This window comes from Platichthys flesus, chromosome 19 (assembly GCF_949316205.1).
Source record: "Platichthys flesus chromosome 19, fPlaFle2.1, whole genome shotgun sequence".
NCBI classification, from domain to species: Eukaryota; Metazoa; Chordata; class Actinopteri; order Pleuronectiformes; family Pleuronectidae; genus Platichthys; species Platichthys flesus.
Window position 1 is genome coordinate 12,982,242 of NC_084963.1, and position 22,961 is coordinate 13,005,202.

At 40.8% G+C, this 22,961-nt stretch overlaps 2 protein-coding genes and 2 non-coding genes across 10 annotated transcripts; 3 read left to right on the top strand and 1 right to left on the bottom strand.

The window, feature by feature from the left end:
- Nucleotides 1-1,829: 1,829 nt before the first annotated feature.
- Nucleotides 1,830-15,083, bottom strand: st8sia5 (ST8 alpha-N-acetyl-neuraminide alpha-2,8-sialyltransferase 5). Of its 7 annotated transcripts, none has more exons than XM_062413521.1 (9): nucleotides 14,410-15,083; nucleotides 9,669-9,776; nucleotides 9,235-9,330; nucleotides 7,114-7,206; nucleotides 5,822-5,983; nucleotides 4,893-5,037; nucleotides 4,617-4,729; nucleotides 4,203-4,295; nucleotides 3,489-4,081 (listed from the first exon to the last, which is right to left on the bottom strand). In XM_062413521.1, the coding sequence occupies exons 1-9, from the start codon at nucleotides 14,553-14,555 to the stop codon at nucleotides 3,619-3,621; spliced, it is 1,419 nt and encodes a 472-aa protein (XP_062269505.1). In that variant the 5' UTR covers nucleotides 14,556-15,083; the 3' UTR covers nucleotides 3,489-3,618. The 7 variants fall into 7 exon arrangements, with proteins under 7 accessions (XP_062269501.1, XP_062269502.1, XP_062269503.1 ...); XM_062413522.1 differs by having other exon boundaries at nucleotides 5,822-5,908; nucleotides 14,410-15,082; XM_062413517.1 differs by having other exon boundaries at nucleotides 1,830-4,295.
- Nucleotides 15,084-16,971: 1,888 nt separating this feature from the next.
- Nucleotides 16,972-20,203, top strand: rpl37 (ribosomal protein L37). The gene is made up of 4 exons (XM_062412587.1): nucleotides 16,972-17,079; nucleotides 18,096-18,231; nucleotides 18,471-18,555; nucleotides 20,093-20,203. Exons 1-4 carry the CDS (start codon nucleotides 17,077-17,079, stop codon nucleotides 20,160-20,162), a joined length of 294 nt encoding a protein of 97 aa, XP_062268571.1. The 5' UTR covers nucleotides 16,972-17,076; the 3' UTR covers nucleotides 20,163-20,203.
- LOC133975636 (small nucleolar RNA SNORD72) lies at nucleotides 17,945-18,024 on the top strand. The gene has a single exon (XR_009924777.1). It is a non-coding gene; the product is annotated as a small nucleolar RNA SNORD72 (small nucleolar RNA).
- On the top strand, nucleotides 18,953-19,029 carry LOC133975635 (small nucleolar RNA SNORD72). The gene has a single exon (XR_009924776.1). It is a non-coding gene; the product is annotated as a small nucleolar RNA SNORD72 (small nucleolar RNA).
- Nucleotides 20,204-22,961: the final 2,758 nt, after the last annotated feature.

Genomic DNA, 22,961 nt, shown 5'->3' on the forward strand with positions numbered 1-22,961 from the left:
GTACACATCTGCACCTGGTTATGAGCCAAACCTTCCCATTAGCGTTATTGCTGCTACCTGATGAGACAGACATCAATGGGGAGGGCAGAGTTTGGTCATATTGATCTTTCAACATCAGATTACCCCGACCAAGGGATGACAGCAGAGTCATGTGAAACAGTAAACCGAGGCACGGCTCCACTAAAAATATAAGGCAACATTTATATGAACCATCACATTCATAACATCCACACAACGAGGTTCTACAGTGTGATCACAGATAGGACTTTCTCACATAACAAAGCTGTTATTGATAACATTTACACCGGCTTTCATCAGTTTGCTCCATTAATGTGCAACCATATGCCTGTGAACCACCACAGTCTGTGCAAAATACCAAGACCCTGAAAAATGAAGTGTATTTCAGCTGAAATTCATCTTCTTTACACCTACAGCGGCATGTAAAATTGTCTGCAGTGAAAATGGACTATAAATGATCTGTTCAGCTTTTTTTTTTCAGTGTGATCCTGTCTCAGTGAATGTCCTACTGCCTTAGTTCAGGAAACAACAAAATATACTCAAAATACAATAGAACATATTACTTCTTACAAAGTACTGTTCTTGATACCTAGTTAAGTACTATTAAAAACTGCAGTAATATTGTTATATTGTTCATATGTCTTAATTATATTATTATGAAACTAATATCGCTTGCATCTAATTATGGGATTTGATATCTTCCACCACTCATCAATTAAGCTACATTAAAATAATCTAACTCTTCATTCTTAAGTTTTTACAAAAAAATTTCAACCATTTATCCTCCTTTACTGTTAATGTCAAATAGCACAGTACTTTAAACGTCAACTGACGAGGGACAGATGAAGCTGAAATGTATGATTGCAAAAGGCAGACTTATGACTTTGAAGGAAGACAGATGGCGCTAACGCACCTTCATGATGGTTGCCACCTGACAATAAACCAACCAAAGAAAGAAAAAGAAAGAAAGAGGCATAGGTGTAAAGGTCAGGTGACTGGAGCCGAGGAACAGGTGAGCAAGTGGAATATTAGACATGAAGAAAGTCCAGGGACATCTAGTGGTTGGATGAAGAATGACAGGTCAGACAGAGAGAACTGTTGACTGCAAATAAAGATGGACGACATGACTGCTCCCCAGAATTGAAGCCATAACGTCTTGATGGTGACTGGCTGCAGAATAGGTCATAAATCCCACCTCCTCCATGTTAATTAATGGGAGGGGGGGGCCTAAGTACATATCAAATGATAGTTGTTCTCAAACGTGGTTTCTGTCATTAAAGGTGGTTCTTGCAATTAGTTATTTGATTTGGTCAAACGAGGTGAGACGTCATGGTTGAAAGCTGGGACTGACTCCTGATTGGACGGGTCCTTGCTTCTGCGACTACATCCCTGGATGATGGCAGGCTCTCCGAATTTTGTATTGGGTATCCAGGGTTAATCCGGATAATTGTGGGTGAGTGGAAATGCGTTTTCTTTCTTTATATACAGTCTGTGGAGAGAACATGAATAGTGATGGAAACAGCCAGATCGAATCACTTCATCCTTTACTGACAGCGGATTTTTTTCTTGGGGGGGGGGGGGGGGGGGCTGGTTACACATCCTCACAGACTGGCATCACTGCAACTGTCAAGAGAAGCAGATGTGGTATGTCCAAGCTCTCTAAGAGAAACAATTGTGGTTATTGAAAGTATGAAAATGCCTGTTCTCTTCTATTCTATTCTACTATTATTAATATAAGATCATTTACTAGTATGTGCGTATATGCATGTAAGTATAGTGCTGGAGACTCATACACAATAATAACGATCATACATGTGAGAAAATCCAAACAAGTTTATTTACAAACACTATACCAGTATAAAGAAATATCCAGAGTCAGTTGAGAAGCACTGTGTTAAATATATTACCTTCATCCTGCACACACACCAGGGTTCCTTTCCTTTACTGATCTTGATTAATTTGTGTCTGCACAACAATTTGTGGTCAATCCAAAATATTTTTGGTGTTCATATTTGCTAAACTCATGTCACTTGAGATAAAAAATGGAACAACAAGTTTCAATATTATTAGCAATATTTTTTAAATACAAATGGTTCGAATATGACAAGTGCTCAGCCAAGCATGAACTTATGATCAACAAAAATTTGATTCACAGTCTCTAAAAAACTTGTGCTGTGTACAACAAAATAAACAGTGAAAACCCATGATGTGTTCAAGTGCACTAGTTAAATGCACAATGCTTTGTTGAGTGCAAATAGACCACAGTTCAAAGGGGAAATAACTTAACACAGTATACATAAAAGTGTTGTACCGCTTCACAAAAGGGCGTCAACCATCTTCATTCTTGCATCTTTAATCAATAGGAAACGCATCCACTATTATACAATTCACTTCAAAAGATCCATTTGTGTTTCCGTGACAAAGTTCATGTACATATCTCCAAGCACTGTGAGATTCAGTAGAGGCTTAAGTGTAAACATATTTTAGTGATCATTGAAGCAGGCACACACAAAGCCAAGTACAGAGTAAAGTCATGCAGAGCATTACATGATTATGAACGGTGTTCAGACTTCACTAATTCCAATAGAATATAAGTTGCACATGGACGTCGTCACCTCAACGAGTCTTAAAACGTCTTTTTCATTCCAGAGACCAGCTACGCTTTAGGTCGATGTTGAAGCATTTGAAGACAAGCGAAACGCATGGGTGCACTGCATAACAAAGAGAAGGGTTTGATATCTCCTAAGGCAGCATGGCTTAAGACAAGGATGACGGCGAGAGGCTGGGTCACTCAACAGTGCTCTGTTTCTTTACAAATCGGGTGAAGTCAAACGTTTCGCTGCACTAGGTGTCGCTGCAAAATATGTTTCTGGCTTTTGTCCAAAATCACGACAAAGCCAAAAGGAAAATGAGCCCCATTTTTCAAACCGGAAACATCCAAGGCCCCAGAAAACAGGCCATTTTAGCAATGTTTTAAAATATTCACCAAATCAATCAGGTGAATAAGAAATAGATCTAAAAAGTAGACAGTTGGATGTTACAATTTTATCATTTTCTTTTAAATGTTAGCTCGATATCAAGGTTCAAGCTTTGTTTTACACAACTATTCAAATCTGCCACACCCACAGAGTGTCCGAGATAAAGAGAGCAGAAGAGGAAATAGAGAAGAAGAAGAAGAAGAAGAAGAAGAAGAGAGGGGGCAATGAGGCAGCACAAAGACACCGAGGCTGCCCCATGTCAGCATAAATATTCTGTGCAACGTCGAGTAGAAAACAATAACTCTGTACAGCAGAGCCACTAGAAAACTTCACAAAACAACATCACTAGGTAGACCACTTTTCACATTAAAAACAAGCATCCTATGGTCCGACAGTCAAAGAGAACCAGAGTGATTTGATTGGCTAAATAGACGACCTCAGGTATGCATCTAAAAGAGAAGTATGTCGTTCGGTAAAGCAAGCAACCTTCAATGTGTGGTTGACTCTCGTTTTAAACACGGAGAAAAATGGTGAAGTGTCCCATTCACTGACATAAAACGTGACAGGTCAAATAAAAAAGATATCAACGGTGCTTCGACTGTCGGAGCAGGGGAGTGAGGGATCACGTGCACTGCCCCGTGTGCACGTGGAGGATCCCGCGAGTATGCATGTGGATGAAGTTGAAAATTTCGTGAGGCATGGCGTGGAAGCCCGGCCGCGGCTTGACGTTGTCGTAGTAGTGGTGGGTGATGAAGATGCCGGAGGGGTTCATGGGGAACGCCCAGAAGCCGTAGAGGTGAACCTCCTCGCACATCTCCAAGGCGGCGGTCACGAGCATCAGGCCGCTGCTCAGCCTCTTGGCCCGGACGCCCTGCACCGCCCAGAAGCGCTGCACGTTGAGCAAGTACTGCGGGTGGAAGAAAAACACGCCTCGCTGCTGGTCGAAGTCGTCCAGCATGTATTTGACCCTGAAAGAGACGTCTGTGTTGCGGGTGTTGTAGAAGGCTGGAAGCACCACCGAGGAGTTCTCGTAGTTCTGGAGGACTTCGTAAAACGGTCGTCGCCATTTCTCCAGCTTCTGAAATCTGCAGAGAAGGCATAATGTGAATTGACCAAAACCAAAGGAGGAGACGACAAAGACACACACACACACACACAGAGTGAGAGAGAGATCTGAATCCCCACTCTGACTCATATCTACAGTACCTCTCAGTAATAATGCTCGGATTTATTGTCACCAGATCTGTTTTAGTGCCAACATCCGCTGAGTACTTCTCAATAATGGGCGGGATGTTGCACCTGGAGAAAAAGAAAAAAGAAGTCCACTGATAAACGAGTTCAAAGGTTTTCAAGTTGACTTGATTCATTGATTCATTTAAAACTAAGCAAATATATACAGAGTTGCAGGTATATTTTGTCAAGCATAAGAGAAAGATTTCAATTTCCAATCACAATCACATTGCTATTAAAGAGCAAAAATAAATGTGTTTATCATACTGCAGCTCTCACATATATACCTATTGTTTATTCTAATTGGGGTTAAAGTAATCAGAAACTGCTGTTACATGACAGGGTCTAATTCAGACTATTGTCCTAGTTGAAGGATTATATGCTGCGTACCTAAATACAAAATCTGCTGAATCGATTTCCTTTCCACACTTGCTGTTCTTGATGATGCCCCCATTTCCAATGACAGCACATTTCTTGTACTGCGATTTGGAATATGGCATATCCTGCAGGAAGCAGACCGGTTGTGTTAAGGTCAGAGAAGAGGGCACTTCAAAATCAAACAGATCGCAGCACCAGGTAAGCACAGTGTAATAGAAACGATAGGTTATATACACCTACACCGCTCATATGGGATTGTACAGTATATCACGCAGGTTATGAACTCACATCTGGGAACATCTTAAAGACCTCTGTGGTGATGGGGAGGATACCACTGGTGTCCACCTCGTACCTCAGCTTGGTGCCTGAAGGTGTGTTCCTCTTGGTGGTGAACAGGAAGGAAGGAGCGTTACAGCAGCGAGACAGAGACATCCTTCAGGGAGACACCAGAGGAAAGTCAGAGTTAGTTTCATCTCCGGCGACTGAGGGGCAGCATCAGGATATCAGCTTTACCTCCTCATTAAGATCATACAGACCCTGACACTGTGCAATTTTTTAATTATATATATATATATATATATTAATATTATAACTTAAATAAATAACAACTAATCAAATTCTTGAGATGGTAAAGCTCATTTTTGTCTCAGATTGGGCTTCCACATTTAAATGGGGGCAATAAAAAAAGCATACAGCAATCGACAGAAAGCATTATTAAACCAAATGTTTGCAGAATTCTGTCCTACATAGAGACTCTAATTAAGTTTAGGATTAATTAAGCCCCAGTTAAACCCTTCTTATAAAACTGCAACAGCATCAAATCAGACTGATTTGGGATTTGTGATGTGTAATGCTCCATAACAATTACTTTAGAAACCAATCACACGTCGACAAACTAAGAAAATAATTTGTCTTTAACCATGTTTTATAACTAGAGACTTTGAAACCCTCACAGGAGTAGCAATCATCAGTAATTTCATTATTTCAAAGTAATCTTTATTAACAATTTGCTTTTAATAAACCAGTAAATGTGAAACGACTGTAAATAGAAATGTTTTTGAGCGACAGAAAAATCAAAGAAATGTGTGCAGTAAACAAACTGAGGTAATTTAATATTATTCATATTAATAAACTAAGAATTAAAGAAAAAGTATGGGATTGATTGAATGAGACAGATACAGGCTTTATTTATGTGGCCGACACTGTGTGGTTCTTACTTGAAGTTGCTGGCCTCCTCCTTGTTCTGCTCCCACTTACACACCTGCAGGTTCCGCCACCTCTCAAACAGGTCAGAGGTTTTCACCCTGGCAGACAGGCAGAGAGACTTGTGGAATGAGGAACGATACCCATGGCCATGAATTATCCGTTTACCCATGTCTCTACAGGGGTAGTAAATTGAAGAAGCATCAAGGAAAAAACACGAGACGACAAACAAGGGGACAGAACACTTGGGGGGATAACTGTGGGCATGGCGGCACCACTGGATCTAGACTCATTAACACAAAGGCAGTGGCTCCATCGTCGTCCTTAAATAGCTTGTCCTTGAGATGTCATTCCTCTTGAGATGACTGGGAGTTGGGATTCGCTCTGAGCGGCTGAGTGGCACCACTAGTTCGGTCGCTCTGGCAGAGGGACAGCGGCTGTTCTCTGCCGCGGCCAGTGTGGCTCACAGCCGTTCATCAGGCACCCAGAATGTATCTGATAAAAAACTTTGACCGCCTGAGGGACATGCGTAAAAGGTCACTGGACAATGATCATATTCATACCAGAGGAAATATGCAGCTCAGACTGCCGTGAGCATGACTGGCTGTTTGAGGAGTGCAATGAATCGGGCCATTAATCTACTGCAGGATGTAGAAATGTTATTTATAGTGTGATGCCGTTAAAGTTTCAAGTGTGTGGGCCTGTAACATGTCGTTTGCTGTTTATTACCTCCGCCGTGGAGGTTATGTTTTCCACTGGGTTTGCTTGTTTGTCAGCAGGATAACACAAAAACTACTCAACTGATCTTCATGTAATTTTGTAGGAGGGGTGGGGGATATCTAACGTGGTGAGATAGGGACACAACCCATTGCATATTGGTGCGTACGGCAATCAGTGGCACTTTCAGGAATTTTAATGGCAAAAATAAGGCACTTTTGGGGACGTGATATCAATTGTTGCAGCTTGATTGAATTTAAGGGGACTATTGGACCTTGGTAAAGGTATACGCTGTAATGAGTGCATTTTATTATATATATATAATGTCTGCCACTTTATCACTCAATAATTATCGAATCTTGAGAGTGGGGAATTTTAAAGGTAATTTAAAGATGCCCGAGACTTTAACAAAATCAATATTTGCTTCATGAAATATATTTGATATTTATTTCATGTGGGAAATGGGGTTTATTCATATATCATACAAACTGCGGGAACATTTTTCTCTTTACCTACCTGAATTTACATTCATTCCAAATAAATAAAACAAGGTTTTCCACCATTGTCTACATCACAGGTCCAAACTCACATGCTCAGGACTTTGACGTCCATAATCTCCTGCCTGAGCTCCCTGCATGCAGTGGAGTTGTACTCAAAGGAGCCATCATAGTTATCCAGATACCTGATGGGATAGACACAGTCATCGCCTGCCTAAACTTCTCCTCAGACACAAGAGACTCTAACAAAATTAACAACAAACCACAGAGATAAGATGCAATATATTACAAATAGTGTGCTTAAAGTACATAATAAAGCAAAACATTATTTCTGTTTAATAAAAAATATATATCTATAGAGTGACTTAATGAAGTAGAAGAATATCAGAGTAGCACTGTGGGATGACAAATGACACAAGTGATGCAACGGATGCAACAGGAGAGAAGGAAACGGTTTAGTTGACACTTGCACCAGATTCTTTTACATCTTAGCCTAAACCAATGTTAAACTGGATGTAGAGAAACAATACCTCTCATATTTTACCTTATCTTAAAGGTCATGATGAGAACTTACAGGATTTAACACCATTATTTCATGATTCATATGTGATGTGTATTAATTTAAAAGACAAGCTTGTTAAAATGGTGGATTAGATGTGTAGTATCTGGTGGATATGAGTATGAGAGGGTCTGTGATTTATTGTCAGGCAGAATGTTATAATTAATATTTTAAATGTACAAATCTGTATAGCTAATTGCACCAAGGTATTATTGTATATACATTGTGCTGCAGAGTGACTCAATGGCTGATTACCTGATATTTTGATACGTAAACATGTACACAGATGGCCATGCAAACAGGTAATCAGAGAAGAGGCAAGACTTTTGGAATTTTATATAACGTTGAAGTGGTTGGGACGAAGTTTGAAAGAAGAGAGGAAGGAATCAATTTTGAAGCGTCAAAGGTGTCGTCTGTGGGAAGGAGTTTCTCATAAGTCTGGGCAATTTGCATGGTTCCAGTTTCAATTCGAAATGTGTCTCTTAATGAATGTTACCAACTAAAAGGTTATTTGATTTTGAGTTCATTTGATGTAAAAGACTATCAAAAGAAAAAGTAGAACATAAACATTTGAGAAAAATGGGAATTAATGCCAAAATGGCGGCAACTGCGGGATGAACTTGTCAGAACAAATGTTGGTATTTGTCAGAGAGATTAAATGCAGTGTGGTGTTTTCAAAGATGTATAAAACTGAAACATATTACCTGTGGATGTGGAGGGAAATGAGGCGAGTTTGAAAATAAATAATGATGATGAAAGAACGAGCAATACAATGGAGGGATGCAATAAAAGGAAGAAGTTGCTGGGATGAAATTATACAAATAAAGAGCGATGAAACTGGTTGTCTACATCCACCTGATGATGCAGAATATATCTGAGGTTTTACTGTGAGCAGCCTCTGTCCTACATAATTATATCTGACTATTTGAATGACGACTATTAATGCTTGTTTTAGCTAAGATGACGAAACCTTTGCAAGTGTTCTGTGTTTGCTTCAGTAAGAGATGGATTTCATCTATAATGGCAGCCAGGATGAACCATTTAATGCTGGTTGCAAACCAATCTGGGAGGAGAAAGAACTAAACCTGCATCTTTTCCATTTTTTTGCCATAGGGACATCCTCGATGAACTTTGAACTTTGGGGGGAGGGAGGGGGTTAAATCTGGCACCTTCCTGTCTTCTTGTAACAAGAAAAGTCAAGAGGAAAAAAGGGGGTAGATCCAGGTCACAGGGAGAGACAATGCAGATGTGAGAAGGGGAGAAAAAGGGGGGAGCAGAGAGTAGTGTCCACACCATGTACATGGCATACACACAGAGCTGTGCGGAACACATGAAACACAGGTTGAGGGGAACAAGGCATTTGGAAATGGGTGCTGGATGGTACACAGAGGGAACGAGGAGAAGCCAGTGCAGCGACAGACCGTGGCTCAACCAGCTTCTGGCGGGGGGGAGTGGGTGGGTGGTGGGGTTCGGGGGAAACTGGGGTTTCGAGGTGGACGGGATCAGACAACATGCAAGAGCAAACCTGAAGTGCAACCACCACTGAACAAAATATGAGAGTTTATACCTTTCAGACTAATGAAAAAGAAAAAGAGGCATTCTTGGGTTTCTGTGAGAAAAAAGACTACAAAAGAAAACCTTCAAACTGGCCTACCTTTGAGAGCGTTTTTTTTTCTTCTTAATACCGGCTACGCAGGGTGTGACTACTACGGAGATCTTTGAATCTGGCTGAATATTCTGACGGAAACATCTGTCAACATGCAGACAGGTTAAGTTAGAGTTAAATGGGTAACGTGGCCCTCATTTCCTCAACCTGCAGAATTCAAAATAAGTCAAGAAATGAAGAGAAGAGTTGTGTTGGCCTAGGTGTGCTGGACCAAATGTGTTGCAGTTTGTGTCTTACAGCATCTACACAGGAGAATGATGGGCACTAAACAGCGGCCCAGTCCACGCATGCAGGGCTGGGCCGTCACTAGGATGGATCTAAAACTTGTGTTGTCCTTTTCCTCTATCTGTCTGTCTGTCTGTCTGCATCTCACACTCCCTTCTCTCAGATGTGTTGTGTAGTCAGTAACGCTGGAAAGGTACCTTTTCCTTCCATTTCTGGCAGGCTTCAGCGGTCTGTCATCCGAGAAATTGACGGGACCGGTCCAATTTCCTGTCTCGTCCCCTTTGAGTCGGCTAAACTGTTGCGCACTAGTAAGAAAATGAATCAGTTTATTTGGGATTTATTGTCCTTTTGGTGCAAATGTCAAACACATATAACCAAGCCCCATGTGTCCACTCTCAGAACTCACAGCTCAAACACACGCACACACACACACACACACAAACACACACATATATATATATATATATATATACATTAAGGGGGACCAACTTTTTTGGCTTGAGAGAAACATTCATAATGTGACATCAAACATGCTTGGAATGGATTTAGAATGACACTGGGGTTTGAATTGTTGAATTTATGATCTGCTGGGCTGTCGCCATCGTCCTGTGTGTTATTCAAACAATCGCACTCTGCAGTATTGGCCTCCAGGAGTGTTACACTTGTACTTCAATATATTATCATCGCTGCGATTTAATGGGTGAAACAATTATCGCTGCCAATGTTTCTGCAAATGTCAAGTCGCTTCTGAGGAGATGCCAACGGATTCGCCAAGCGTAGATGCCATAAAGTGGACAATTTAGACCATCACTTCAGCCAAATTTAACCGATTGGAGGCTTTTACACAGAAAGATCCTTTTATTTATCCTGTTAGTTGCTTATCAGACTGGCGAAAAAGTTGTTATATGTTGTCCTTGGCTCTTTGTCGAATCAGGTGATGGGATATCTCAACTTGGACCTGGACACCACAGGCCTGGTTACACATACGTGAATATATCAGTGGCGGCTATATACGACTTCGATAAACATTGGGCCACGATATTCGCTTTGCATTCAAGTATGTGTGACAAAAAACATTGGGCCAATCTCCACAGAAAAAAAAAAATGCTAAGGTTGTATTAATGGGGATAGGATCCACAGGAGCTTGACCTATATAATAATATGGTTAAAGTCAGGATATCTTTGACAGAGGAGATCATTGGGTGCAGGTGCTTCTTAAACTCACATCCAGTTTATTTTTGCATCCTGTTCTCAAGTCCTTATTGATGTTTAGTCTCCTCCGGGAGGAGAACAACACATGGGCGACACAATAAAAAGCAATATGAAATATTTATTCTGGAGCAGCTGGCAATAATCTACAGTTTTGTTACCGTCAACAAATCCTAATAAAGCAGCAAAATCAACAATGCCCTTGAAATAACCGGTGACAAACACCATATCTTTTTTTCAAGGCTCAGTCATTTCCCAAAGCAGCTGAGCTCTGCAAGTTGTTACAAACATTACTCAAATAGTCTGTTTGCTGGGGACTATATTCTGCTGCTGACTAAGCTTTTAGTGACAGAATTGAGACAGTGTAGGATAGGTTGGACTCAAAATAGGGTTAATGTGACATGTGTTAATGTGTGTTTGAAATAAGAATAAGACAAATATATTACACAACCGGACAACTCTTCCTATTATGTGACTGATTACTATGCAGCTATTCATGTGTGACTCATAATTGTGAGTACTCTGTAGGCGTCGTGCTAAATTTAGCAGAGAGATCAAACCCAAAGAGCCTCTCTGGGTGCATAATGTGGTCTACACTGATCCGCAGGCCCACTTGGCTTCTCTGGAGCCGCTCCATCTTCCCTGTAACAAGCGGCTGCAGAACAAACCCGAACAGGACAGAACAGCTCATGCTGAGAGACATCTGTCCATCGCTTTAGGCTACGTGCCTGAAATAGCCCAGAAAAGAGAATCACAGTGACATAATGTGGTCACTTATGATATAAAATAGATAATCACCAACAAATTGCTGTGCCTCCTGGCTTATTAATAGCATCAAGATTGTTAATTACTGATATTTTCCAATAACTTTGCCTTCAATAAAAGTGTAATCAATCTCATGCTACTGCATCTGATCTTGCATACAAGCATTAAGAGCCCATTTATATCCCATTGACTGGATTACGAGGTCTGTAATCTCAGCATTAGATTGGACAAACAACAGACACAAAGTTGCTTTGAAGCATTAACGATCTTTGATTCTACCCTGGAGCGCTGTTAATGGGACTTGAAAGCAGGCAGACTTTTGTTATATTGGATTCTGTGGCTCTGGTTTTTATAAGGGTATAGGCCAGGCCCATTGATCCAGATGACCACTTAGTACTTATTGTATGTCCAGAGGTATTTCCTGTTACCATCAAGGACTTCCTGTCCTTATCAAAACAGGAAATTAACAGACGTTATCTCCTCACCGACTCTATCTTGTTTATGCTTTGCATGGACTTTTAACAGGGAATCACTTTGGTAAACGGCGCAATCGCTTAAAAATTATGAAATATATACTTTTATGGAGGAAAAATCTATTCGTTGTATACAGCTGAGTCAACAGCATGTCGGAGAAAAACACTGAGCTGCTCAGGAGATACAGTCCACATACATAAGGCACCAAGAAAGGCTTGTGTATAAATCAGTTGATTGATAGAGATGCCAAGATTTTTTGATTTAGGACGAGGACATTTTTTTTTGTTGATGTTTTATAGAGTTACACGATAAATCATAACGATAATGAATTGATAATGACCCATCCACATGCACTTAATTGCAAAGCCGCTATTTTCTGGATAATTGCTCCCACCCTGAGGCCCTTGGCATTCCTCCCTCTATTTTTAGATCTCACCCTCTTCAGGTCATTACAGCTGAAAGTGAATATGTCTGCCAGCACAGAAGAAGTGTGCCAGGCATTGTTATCCTTTATTAAGCTCCCTGCTTGTTCCTGCAGGTGCAACCTTACAATCCGACAGAAGTTCACCCTGATGTCAGCACAGAGGGGCAGGGGAACTAATTTTTGATACTCAACGGCCAGATTCCTGGTCAAATCTATCAAGTGCAAAGGGACCCTCATACATTTAGTGGAGGGACCTTTGCCATCTCCTGCTCATCTGGGAGGAACAGATGAGATTTATGACAAATTAAGCCCGAAATACGACTCCCTGAGCTTTGTCTCAATTACAGCACCCAAATGTCTTCTCATTTGCAAGTCCAGTCAAGATGTCTCTGTTAACGTAAGTTAAGATAAATGTATTTTTATGCCTGTTTTGCCCAGAAACAGGAGCGCATGCCCCTGCCAACATGGTCCCAGGCCTGAGGAAGAATCAGGGTGCGGCCGAACCCATGTGGCATCGACTTTTGATTGTTTACGCTTGGAGAGATGTTGTAAGATGACATCGTTTCTCCCTCTCACTCTGCTTCATACACACACACACACACACACACACACACACACACGCACACACACGCACACACAAAAAAAGCATGAAAGCACAGTCATCACCCCCTATTCTCTCTCTCTCTCTCTCTCTCTCTCTCTCTCTCTCTCTCTCTCTCTCTCTCTCCCCCACTTGCACTGGGGTGTGTGTGCAGACAGTCTGTAGCAAAATGGCTGCCGCTGAGCTCAGTGGTTTTGTCGCGTGGCTTGTTCCCCCCCAATCGCTCCTAGGCCGAGCACCAGGCCCACACACCTAAATGCACAGAGCATTTAGGTGTGTGTGCCTGTGTGTGTGCCTGTGTGTGTGCATGTGTGTCTGGGCTGGATTCATCCATCTCACCGCAAAGGTCAGGATGCCATGAATCCACATTGAGCATCCAGACCAGCCCAGCAAGGTGGGAGAAGAGGGGGGGGAGGGTTTCGCTGTGGGGGAGCTGTTCAGATTGCAGCACATGTATGTTTGCTTTGGAGGAAGCATATATGTGCTGAGTGTCAGATATCTGGACGTGTGTGTGTGGGGGAGGGGGGGGGTTAAGTTCTTCTAATTGTTTCTTTCGTTTGAGGTGAGATTTAGGTGTGTTCTATATAAACCACCTAAAGATCAGACATCCCGGCTTCTCAGCATCTGTTCGTCTCACACTGAAATTTTCTCAGAATGTGTAATAAAAGAAATATGACATGGGCCTGTAATTTTAAACTGGTTCAAATGGGTGGAAACTATCAAGCAGGATTCAGCTCGAGAGCCATGCATCCGGGAGTTAAATACTACTACTGTTGCAGAGCTGTTATAAAACTTGGCTCTGCAGCAGCCTGGTAGGGGGAAATGATTTATTTATCAGGGGATGTGGGGGGGGGGGGGGGTGGGGGGGGGGGGGGTGAATAAGAAATACACATCATCTTAACCATATCTGTCATCATCATCAGTTCCAGGAGCTTTCAGTTGCAGTATGATTTTCTGATGCTCTGTCAGATGTAGGCTACTACCAGTCAAGAAAGGCTGAAACGTAAAAATATCAAATAAAAATCTTTGAGGGAAAAGAAAGGGGGGAAACTATTACCATACACGAGCTGGAGCACTGTGTATGGTATGAATGTGATGCCTTGCTTTCAGAAATTATCAAAAAAAGAAATCCGATGGAGACTGTTTCTACTGGGAAAGAAAGATGGATGGTTAATTGCTTTTGTTCTTTTCAGCCATAAGAGCTTGTCTCCCCCCCCCCCCCCCCCCCCCCCCCCCCCATGCGTCCCCAACATGTAGACTGAACACCATCAGCTTATCAATCACTGGCCTATTGTTCGAACAACATTCGGTTATTCATTGGGATCAATGGAAGCTGTGAAAACATGCTTTTTCAAAGCTGGTTATTATCATTACAGCGTGGATAACTCTGAACAGCAAGGCCTGCATGCATGCGCTCTAATTGCCTGTGTTTAGTCAATGGCCGCTGCACAGAAACAACACTTACTTCTTGATGTAGTTCTTCCCGTAGAGAATCTGCTGCAGTAACGTGACGAGGCCGAAGGCGCAAATGAATATGAAACAAAGGGAGCGATTGCCGAGAATGTCTTTGCCCGACGACGGGTCGGCGTATCCCATTCTGCGGCGCAGCATCCAGGGCTGAAGGTGGGGACACCCGCTAAGGTGTCTCTCTCCGCTGCATTCAGGGCCGGGGTAGCAGGTGTCCTGCGCCCGCTGCACCGGGCATCGTCCCTCACCTCCTCACTGGGCTTCAGCTCACTGCCCCTCACGCCATCACATCACCGCTGCTGCAGGAGAAGCATCGCAATGTATCAGCAGCCGCCAACGGCTCCGATCCTGCCTAGAATAAACCCTGGATGTGTGTGTGTGTGTGTGTGTGTGTGTGTGTGTGTGTGTGTGTGTGTGTGTGCCTGTGTGTGATATAGGCTGCAGATGTTGTAAACAGCTGGACGGGGGGAAAAAGACACGGAGGTGCAGTCGCAGGCAAACAATCCAGGTTGTTATTGTCCAGAATAAATCCTGAATTACTTAATCAGATATAGAAGATGCATCCAGGTTGTTTTCCTTTCTCTGTCTCTAAATAGCGGATGCGAGCTGCGAGAGAGAGAGAAGACTCACGGATCCCGCATGCTCCATCTCCAATGTGAGCAAAGCTGCGTGACTGAAATGTAAATGGAGGAGGATGCGCCTTTTCTCCGCCTGGCAAACGGGGACGCGCACTCAGTCAGATGCTCCGTTATAATACAGCCAGAGAGGACAAGGTCACGCTCTCCTTCACCTGCACAATCACTACATCCCCTAATCTGAGATTTCAATGAGGGCAGAAAAAAAAAGACTGTCACGATGAGATTACAGGGTGTAAACGTAGGTTATAAAAATCCTCCGATAAGCAATTTTTGTGTCCCATTATTTGTTTTTGCATTTTTTGCACTATTTAACAGTTTTCAGCAGTGTGGCAAATCAAAAAAAATACACAACAGCAAATCGAAAAATACGCAACAGGAAATCAAAAATCCCAACAAAAAATAAGAAACCACACTGGCAAAACACAAAGGCAAATCTAAACATCTGCATACAAGAAAATACAACAGCAAATCAAAAGACACAAAACACTACTGCGAGTACAACACATCATTCCACAGTTTAATCAGCGATAAGCCTCGTCATTAACAGTCACCTAGCCTTTTTGTAAGTTAATGCCGCTGTATTTTTTGATTTGCCAATGTGTTCTGTGATTTGCTGTTGTGTTTTCTTTTTTGTTTTGTGTGTGCTGTGATTTGTTATTTGCTGCTGTGTTCTCTGATTATGTTTTGTGATTTGCTGTTGTGTTATGCTCTTCGAGACCTGTGTATATTACCTTGCCAGAGCTGATCCACTGACAGGAACCAGTGGGTCTTTAAGTGCTGCAGAAAACTGTTTCAGTTTCGTTGTCCACTTTGATAGTTTGTTTTATGCCATGGGTAGTCTTTAGATTATTCAGGTATTTACTGATGTTGCTCTGTGGGTCGTCTCATTAATGTAACTTTTAATGACAGCTCTTTTTTGTCTTTTCTTTATTGACCCACCCATAATAATTTGACATTACTGTCTTGAAACATTTATCTAGCCCAACCTACTGGGGGCCTCTATGTAAATCTGTTAATCTATTCTTCGGTTGACAAATATTTTAGAAGGGACACACATAGTTATTTTAAAACTGAAGCAAGTCAGACAGAAACACTGATAGTTAAATTCCTGCAAAAATCTATTCTCCATAACGACCTATTTTTTCTAATTTGGCCTGCAAGGTGAGAACAGTAGCCCAGACATCTTTCTCTCGGGCCGCAACCCTGAGGACCTGACTCACTCCCAGACCAGATGGGACATGAAGCTCGCCAGCATGTTTGGGGTCTTTCCTGGGGCACCTCCCAGTTGGATGTATGCAGATTATTTGCACCAAAAAAATGTCTTGCAACAAACTTCTCTGACTACTCTCAACAGAGTTGTTGAGCTCTTCATCCTCAAAGGGTGAGACCAGGCCTGCGAACACAGCCCCTTTGTGTTTTATATCCGCAGTGTTACTTTCTGTCATCATGGTTAATCCAGCCATGGATCAACCATGAATACATTAACCACGAATACATTAACCCTGCATAGATTAACCATGAATTGAGAGTTTATGTGAAGTTATAAATTATCTCCCTCCTCTCTGTGCTCTATGTTTGCCCCAAAAGGCACAAACGTAGTTTCCTGATACAAACACAGTATCAACAGCAAAACTCTAAATGTTGAAACAAGGGCCATTTCAATACAGGATATGTCTCTAGCTGATTATCAACTATATTTTTGCTGTGACACCAAGCCTTCTAAATATGCTCATGGTCAGTTCACATTAAAATTACACACCAGAATTACATTTTTATATTTTCATATAATGTCTTGTGTTTTAGAATATATAACATTTAATTTTTTACGTTATTTAAATATTAATGGATATAATGCTTTGAGTGGGAACTTTTAAAGTCGGTGCGTTGGGAAATTAAGTTAATAATCGTTTTCCTATGCAAAACAGTATGGGGGCGCATTTGAGTGTTACACCGGAAACAGCACGGATTTGATTTCATGCGGTGCCTGCTCCTCTTCCGGTCTCTTTTCCCCCAGCCCTCGGACGAAAATGGTGAGAAGCAACGCTGTCACACAGAAATCTGCAAACATCAGCCCAATGGGTCGTTAAGATGACACCGACTCAGGATGTTTCTGTACTGGATAAACACCGTCTCTGTTCGGATGATCTATTTTTGAGACGAAGCTCCATTTTATTAAGAAAATAACGCTGTTCGTGTCGCTTCCGTCTAGCATCTACAGGCTCTCGTTAGCATCGAGGCTCGCTTTACAAATTCAGTTTGATTCACCCGGGACACGAGCGGCTAACGTTTAAATTACCCTAAATGCTTTTGGTTGTATTTGCCAACAGTCAAAACTACACCTATTATTTATCCTGAAGTTTTAAGCAGGCAGTGAGACGTCTAACAAGCTAGCTCCTCCATAGTGGTTAGCACAACCAGCTAGTTTCATAATGTGCTTCATTTAGGTGAATCTGTACAAAGTAAATAGACCTGTAAAGTCGTTTGAATATGTTTTGAAGCCTGTGTTTCTATCGGTCATACATTATAAAGTAATTCACTGTGATTGTACAAGTCAACACCTTTCATTGATAGCATTTTAAACATTGTTTTAGCAAAACAGGCTTAAACAAACTGATAAAGTTCAAATATAATGACCAGTGACGTATGATAAACAAATCCATAGCAGCAACAACTATTATACAGTGTGTAACCAGGTGAAGAGCTCTACCTGCTCTACTTTGTTCATTTAACATCCACATACATTAAAATAGCTCCAGAAGCAGTTGTGTATTGTTTTTCAGTGATTATCTACACAACACTGAACTGTATTTGATAGATTTTCTGTGTGAAACATTATTTACTGTCACATGCGTATGACATCCCCTACATGCATCAAGTGGTTGTCGCTGATCCTCTGTCTTGTCAGTGATGTTCTCAAACACAAATGTCTGAACAAATGATTTTCTGTGATTCACACGTTGTAACTGAGACAAGACTGCCGGAGCTCTGAACCTGTGCTCAAGTCTGTTGAGTTGTCGTTGACCTGTGGCGTCTCTTTCTTATTCAGACGAAGGGGACATCTTCGTTCGGTAAGCGCCGCAACAAGACGCACACCCTGTGCCGTCGCTGCGGCGCCAAGGCCTATCACCTGCAGAAGTCCAGCTGCGGCAAGTGTGGCTACCCCGAGAAGCGCAAGAGAAAGTGTAAGTGTGGCTTTATGAATGAATGACTTGGAAAGAACATGCAGGAGAATCGCCTGAGTGCTTGTTTAGTGTAGCTATGTTTTTATCCTCTAAAGAGGATTTTTTCTCTTAGGTACTTTATGTACTGTTGACAGAAATGGACTTTGTTTGTCCACTGTCTGTATATCAGTGCATTATTCACCTCTACATTGGCGTGAATGTCCAGGCTAATTTGATGCATTGAAATATTTGTTTTGCAGACAACTGGAGCGCCAAGGCCAAGAGGAGGAACACCACTGGTACCGGCCGTCTGAGACACATGAAGGTTGTGTACCGCAGGTTCAGGTACGATCCACTTGAAGATGCAGATTTAGATGTGCTGCCACTTAGGTGCTAACTCTGCTATGAAAGCAAGTTTGCTCTCTGTCTGTTATTGGACTCCATGTCTGAAAGTTGACTCGATACAAATTATTAAATGTATCATGATGCTCATACTTATAATTAGGTTGTATAACACTTTCTTGGTAATTCATTTTTAACTGGCATCTTGATTTACAATCACCGGATTTGATTTAATTTGTATTGACCTATTCCGTGATGGAAAGACAAGCAAGTTGACTTAAAACCACTTTTTTTTCCATAGACATTTTAATCAAAGAAATGCTAGATTTTATAAGCACATTATCCCCATCGTGGCTTTTGTTGAGGTAACATTATGAGAACTCTGGAGATTTGTCAATGTTGCTTACCAATGATGGTTGAAAAAAATGTCTGAACAAATGAAATCTAATGATATCAGTATTTTCTCTGAGGTAAGCTTCATTCCAAGACTCAATCAGTGACATAGAACTGGAAACTGCTGTTGCTTGATTGTGCAGTTTTTAAAGCAACTTATTCAGTTTGGCAGGAAACATTGTTTTGTGTGTGTAGTGAGAATATAGACAAGCTTTTGTTCCTTTGGTGCCTGTCCAGTCACAAAGTTTGGCTTCATTACAGTAAATCAGCTCCAACTCTTCATCCACACAAAGTGACAAACTGCCAACCAAATGTCTTAACTTTATGTCATCTAAGTTAAAACTCTGTTCATATTCCAGTTCTTTTTCTGAAGTAGGGATTTGATAGACTTCCTGTTTAATTATAGTACGTATAACTTATCTTTTAGGCAGTCGTACAGTAGTTTTCACCATCAGAGCTTACTTACCTTCGGCTCAGTGAATATTGATAAACAAACTTTGTGCAACGAAGTTGGTTTTATTAAAGACTTGAAATCTGTCGATCAAAGATGAAGCCAGGTGATGAATGTTATTTAACATAAAAGTACAGATCTTTCAGGGCAGATGTTTGGACATGTTCTCTCACTGCTGTGGTTTCATCTACCTCTGCCAGTTTCCAAGATGTAATCATTGAACCTCTTATCCTGCTTTGACAAGTCAAAATGCCAACTCATGGTTTAGATAGCATCTCAATTGAAATTACATCTTCTGTTTAAGCAATTGCCACCAGAATACCCCCCCCCCCCCACACACACACACACACACTACTTTGTGCCAAAATGCCAGTCTTGACTTGATGTTTAGCCTTCTGTCCAAACAAAACTGGGAGAAATAAATATTCAGTATTAATCATCAGATCACAACAGGTGAGGTAACACAAGTTGTTTACACGTTCAGATGGTACACCAGTCTGTAAACAGGAGACTGGAATCATCAAGTTAATTTGTTTATAAACGTGACTAAAACCTGAGTAAATTGTCAAGCATTATTGTGAAATATAAAACTACTGTGACTCTGACTTTTCACCAGAGTCTGACTACTTCTACTTATGTATCAAACCATGTACAATTATTCATTCTTTTAAATTGATCTCATTCTTTATTTTCCAGGAATGGTTTCAGGGAAGGCACCGTCCCCAAACCCAGACGTGCTGCAGTGGCCGCCTCCAGCTCATCCTAAAAGACACATTTTCGGTTAAATAAATGTGATGTACAACAACAGTTTTGTCCTTGTCTCTTGATCTTTCACCCTCACTGTCTTATCCAGTGATTAAGGCCACAGACCGAGGCCATGTTTAGTGTCAATTAAATGTATACATGGTGGAGATTGAACTCACTTTCTTCATTTGTGCAAATCTCAAATGTAAGTATTCGATGTTAGAAAAACACAAAAGACTGAAATAAAGTGTTTACCGAAACATGGGCCCTTTTTGTATTAATACTGGACATGTTTAAGTCAATTTAACAAATCAAATGTTTTGCTTATTGGAAGTAAACACTTAGCTTTTTTTAGTAGTTTTGTGAAACAACCTTTTAATGGATCATTTAAGATTCAACTTACATTAGTTTAAAATGTATTATAAAAAACCTCATCAAGAGCAAATCTAAAGAATGTCCTTACCGAACCCTCTTTAATCACATGTGTTGAATATTGATGTTTTATATTTCTTAAAGGCGCATAGAAAATGTCATGCTGTAATGAGACCTAATCTCAGATGCCACACAATGCATTTCACACAACCATTTTAAGTGCACTTAATGACCAAAGGTAATTGACTGTCTCATATCTTTTGTTCTGCATATTACGCAATGACTTACTTTTATCATCTCCCATGTTAGTGGAGAAATATTTGTAATATAACCTTTTTTAAAATCAAAATTAGAGTAGAATTCTGAACACATGTTGCAACAGTCTGCAACTTATCTCTTTCACAGTCTGTAGATAGTTTTAACAACTCATTGAGACACGTGCATCCACGACACAGTCACGTGTATTCACTGGATTTGAGTTGGATTCATTAGCCCCAACTTGTAACATGTAATACAGACAATCCTACAGGGCTATGTTCCATCTCACTTAGAAGTGCAGCTGTGATATATTGAATCTGAAACTTTAATGGCAGCGCACAGCTTCCAAACATCCTCAACAACAAAACAAGTCTAAATATTTATCAGGGGCCAAACAATACTGAGCTTTCTTAGATGATGAGTGGAGGGAGGTCTGTTTACAAATGACTCAAACCTTAAAATGTTATGGTTGCAGCTGGAAAATGTCAGAGGAGTCGGTCACAGTGAAGAAAAGCAGCAGAGAAGCATGTGGAAAAAGTTTGGGTGTTGGAGTTGTATCGAATTACCCATCACCGATTTCCGGCTAAGTTATTAAATCCGTTTTTGGGAATTCAACATGTTTTCCAGTAAGTTTTCTCCTGTCATATATTCCATAGTATCCTCCAGTGAAACTCATCTGTTGGAGGATCTGGTTGAGTCAGGCATGATTTGCAGCCTCACACTTCGGTGGAGGAGCGCGGCTCCAGTCACAGAAAACATTCCTCTTGGTTGTGCTGCAGGGTTCTCCCCCTACGCTGCCAACACTCTCTGTGGAGTTTATTTTCTACAGTGTTGGAGGTTGCCATAGACAGTGTGGCTTTGGCTTTTTAAGATATATATTTGATTCCAGTTTAGTGCACACCTTCACATAGGGTTACTCATTTTTAGGGCCCAAACACTGACAGGCAGTGAGGCCCTATTGAAATTGTAAGGACTATTATTATTCAGGCAAATTTAATTTTATTAATTTGTTTTATTTAATTTTACATACTTTAAGGTATTGTGCAATGAATAGGTGGTTAAAGTCCTGCTAAATTAAGGGGTTCAGCATCTTCCCACTGACACTTTGGCATGCAGATGTGGAAGAGTTGGTAACGAACCCCTTAACATCCTGGTTGGAGAACAACTGCTCTACACCTTAGGCCACACAGCCTGCTCATTCCCATGAGAAACTAAGGAGATCAAGAAGACCGATAAAGTATTGTGTGTGTGTGTCTGTGTCATTCAATGCTTTTTTTGATTCACATTTCAGAGAAAACCATTGTATTTACTACTTTACTACTTATATTTGACAGCCTTACTTAAAAGTTATTTTTTATATTTTTGGATTTTAGATACTGGATGATTTAATATGCTTTAAAAACCTATTATTAGAGAATAACCCAGGAGCTTCCAACCTTGGCTTCTGATGCCTTAAAATAATCACAAAGGGAAAATTATGAAAAAGAATCAGATATCTTTGACCTTGTTTCCTGTTGTGACCAACATAACTAAATAAAAATTGAATAAACTTGTTATAGTGATAGAAATGTACAAATATTGGAGAGAAAATTGTGATTTGTTGAGCAAAACTTAAAATGTATGGAGAGAAAATAGATAAAAAATCGGCACAGATGTGTTTTAAATGAAAGTAAAAAAATTTAGATTTACAGTAATTACACAATTTATGTGTAACTTTGGGTACTCACAAATGCATGTTGAAATCCACATTCAAATACCAAGCGATTTGTGCACATGTAAAACTGTTTTACAAATGCACACATGCACAAAAAAAACATGTAAAAAAAACAAATAATTAATCTCCACAGATTCCTGTGTACATATGTCAAAGGATATTTGTTATATTTGATCAAAAGTATACAACTTTTACAATATTAAAGTTTACACAGTGTAATGTAACTTTCACTGGCTTTTTAAAGTCCAGCGTTGGAGTTGATATCTGTTACATCCACACAGCCCTAGCAGAGCTGCTCCACTCTGGCCCTGGTTGTGTTTTCCTTCTCTGTGAGGTGAGTGTCTCTTGTGGAGTGATACCGCTCAAACAAACATCACACTGGCCAAAGAAACAAGCAGGAAGCTCCACTACGGTTCTCACAGTTTGAATGTGATGATCTGTTCAAAAGAAGGAAGTGCTTTTTTCCCATGATAGCAA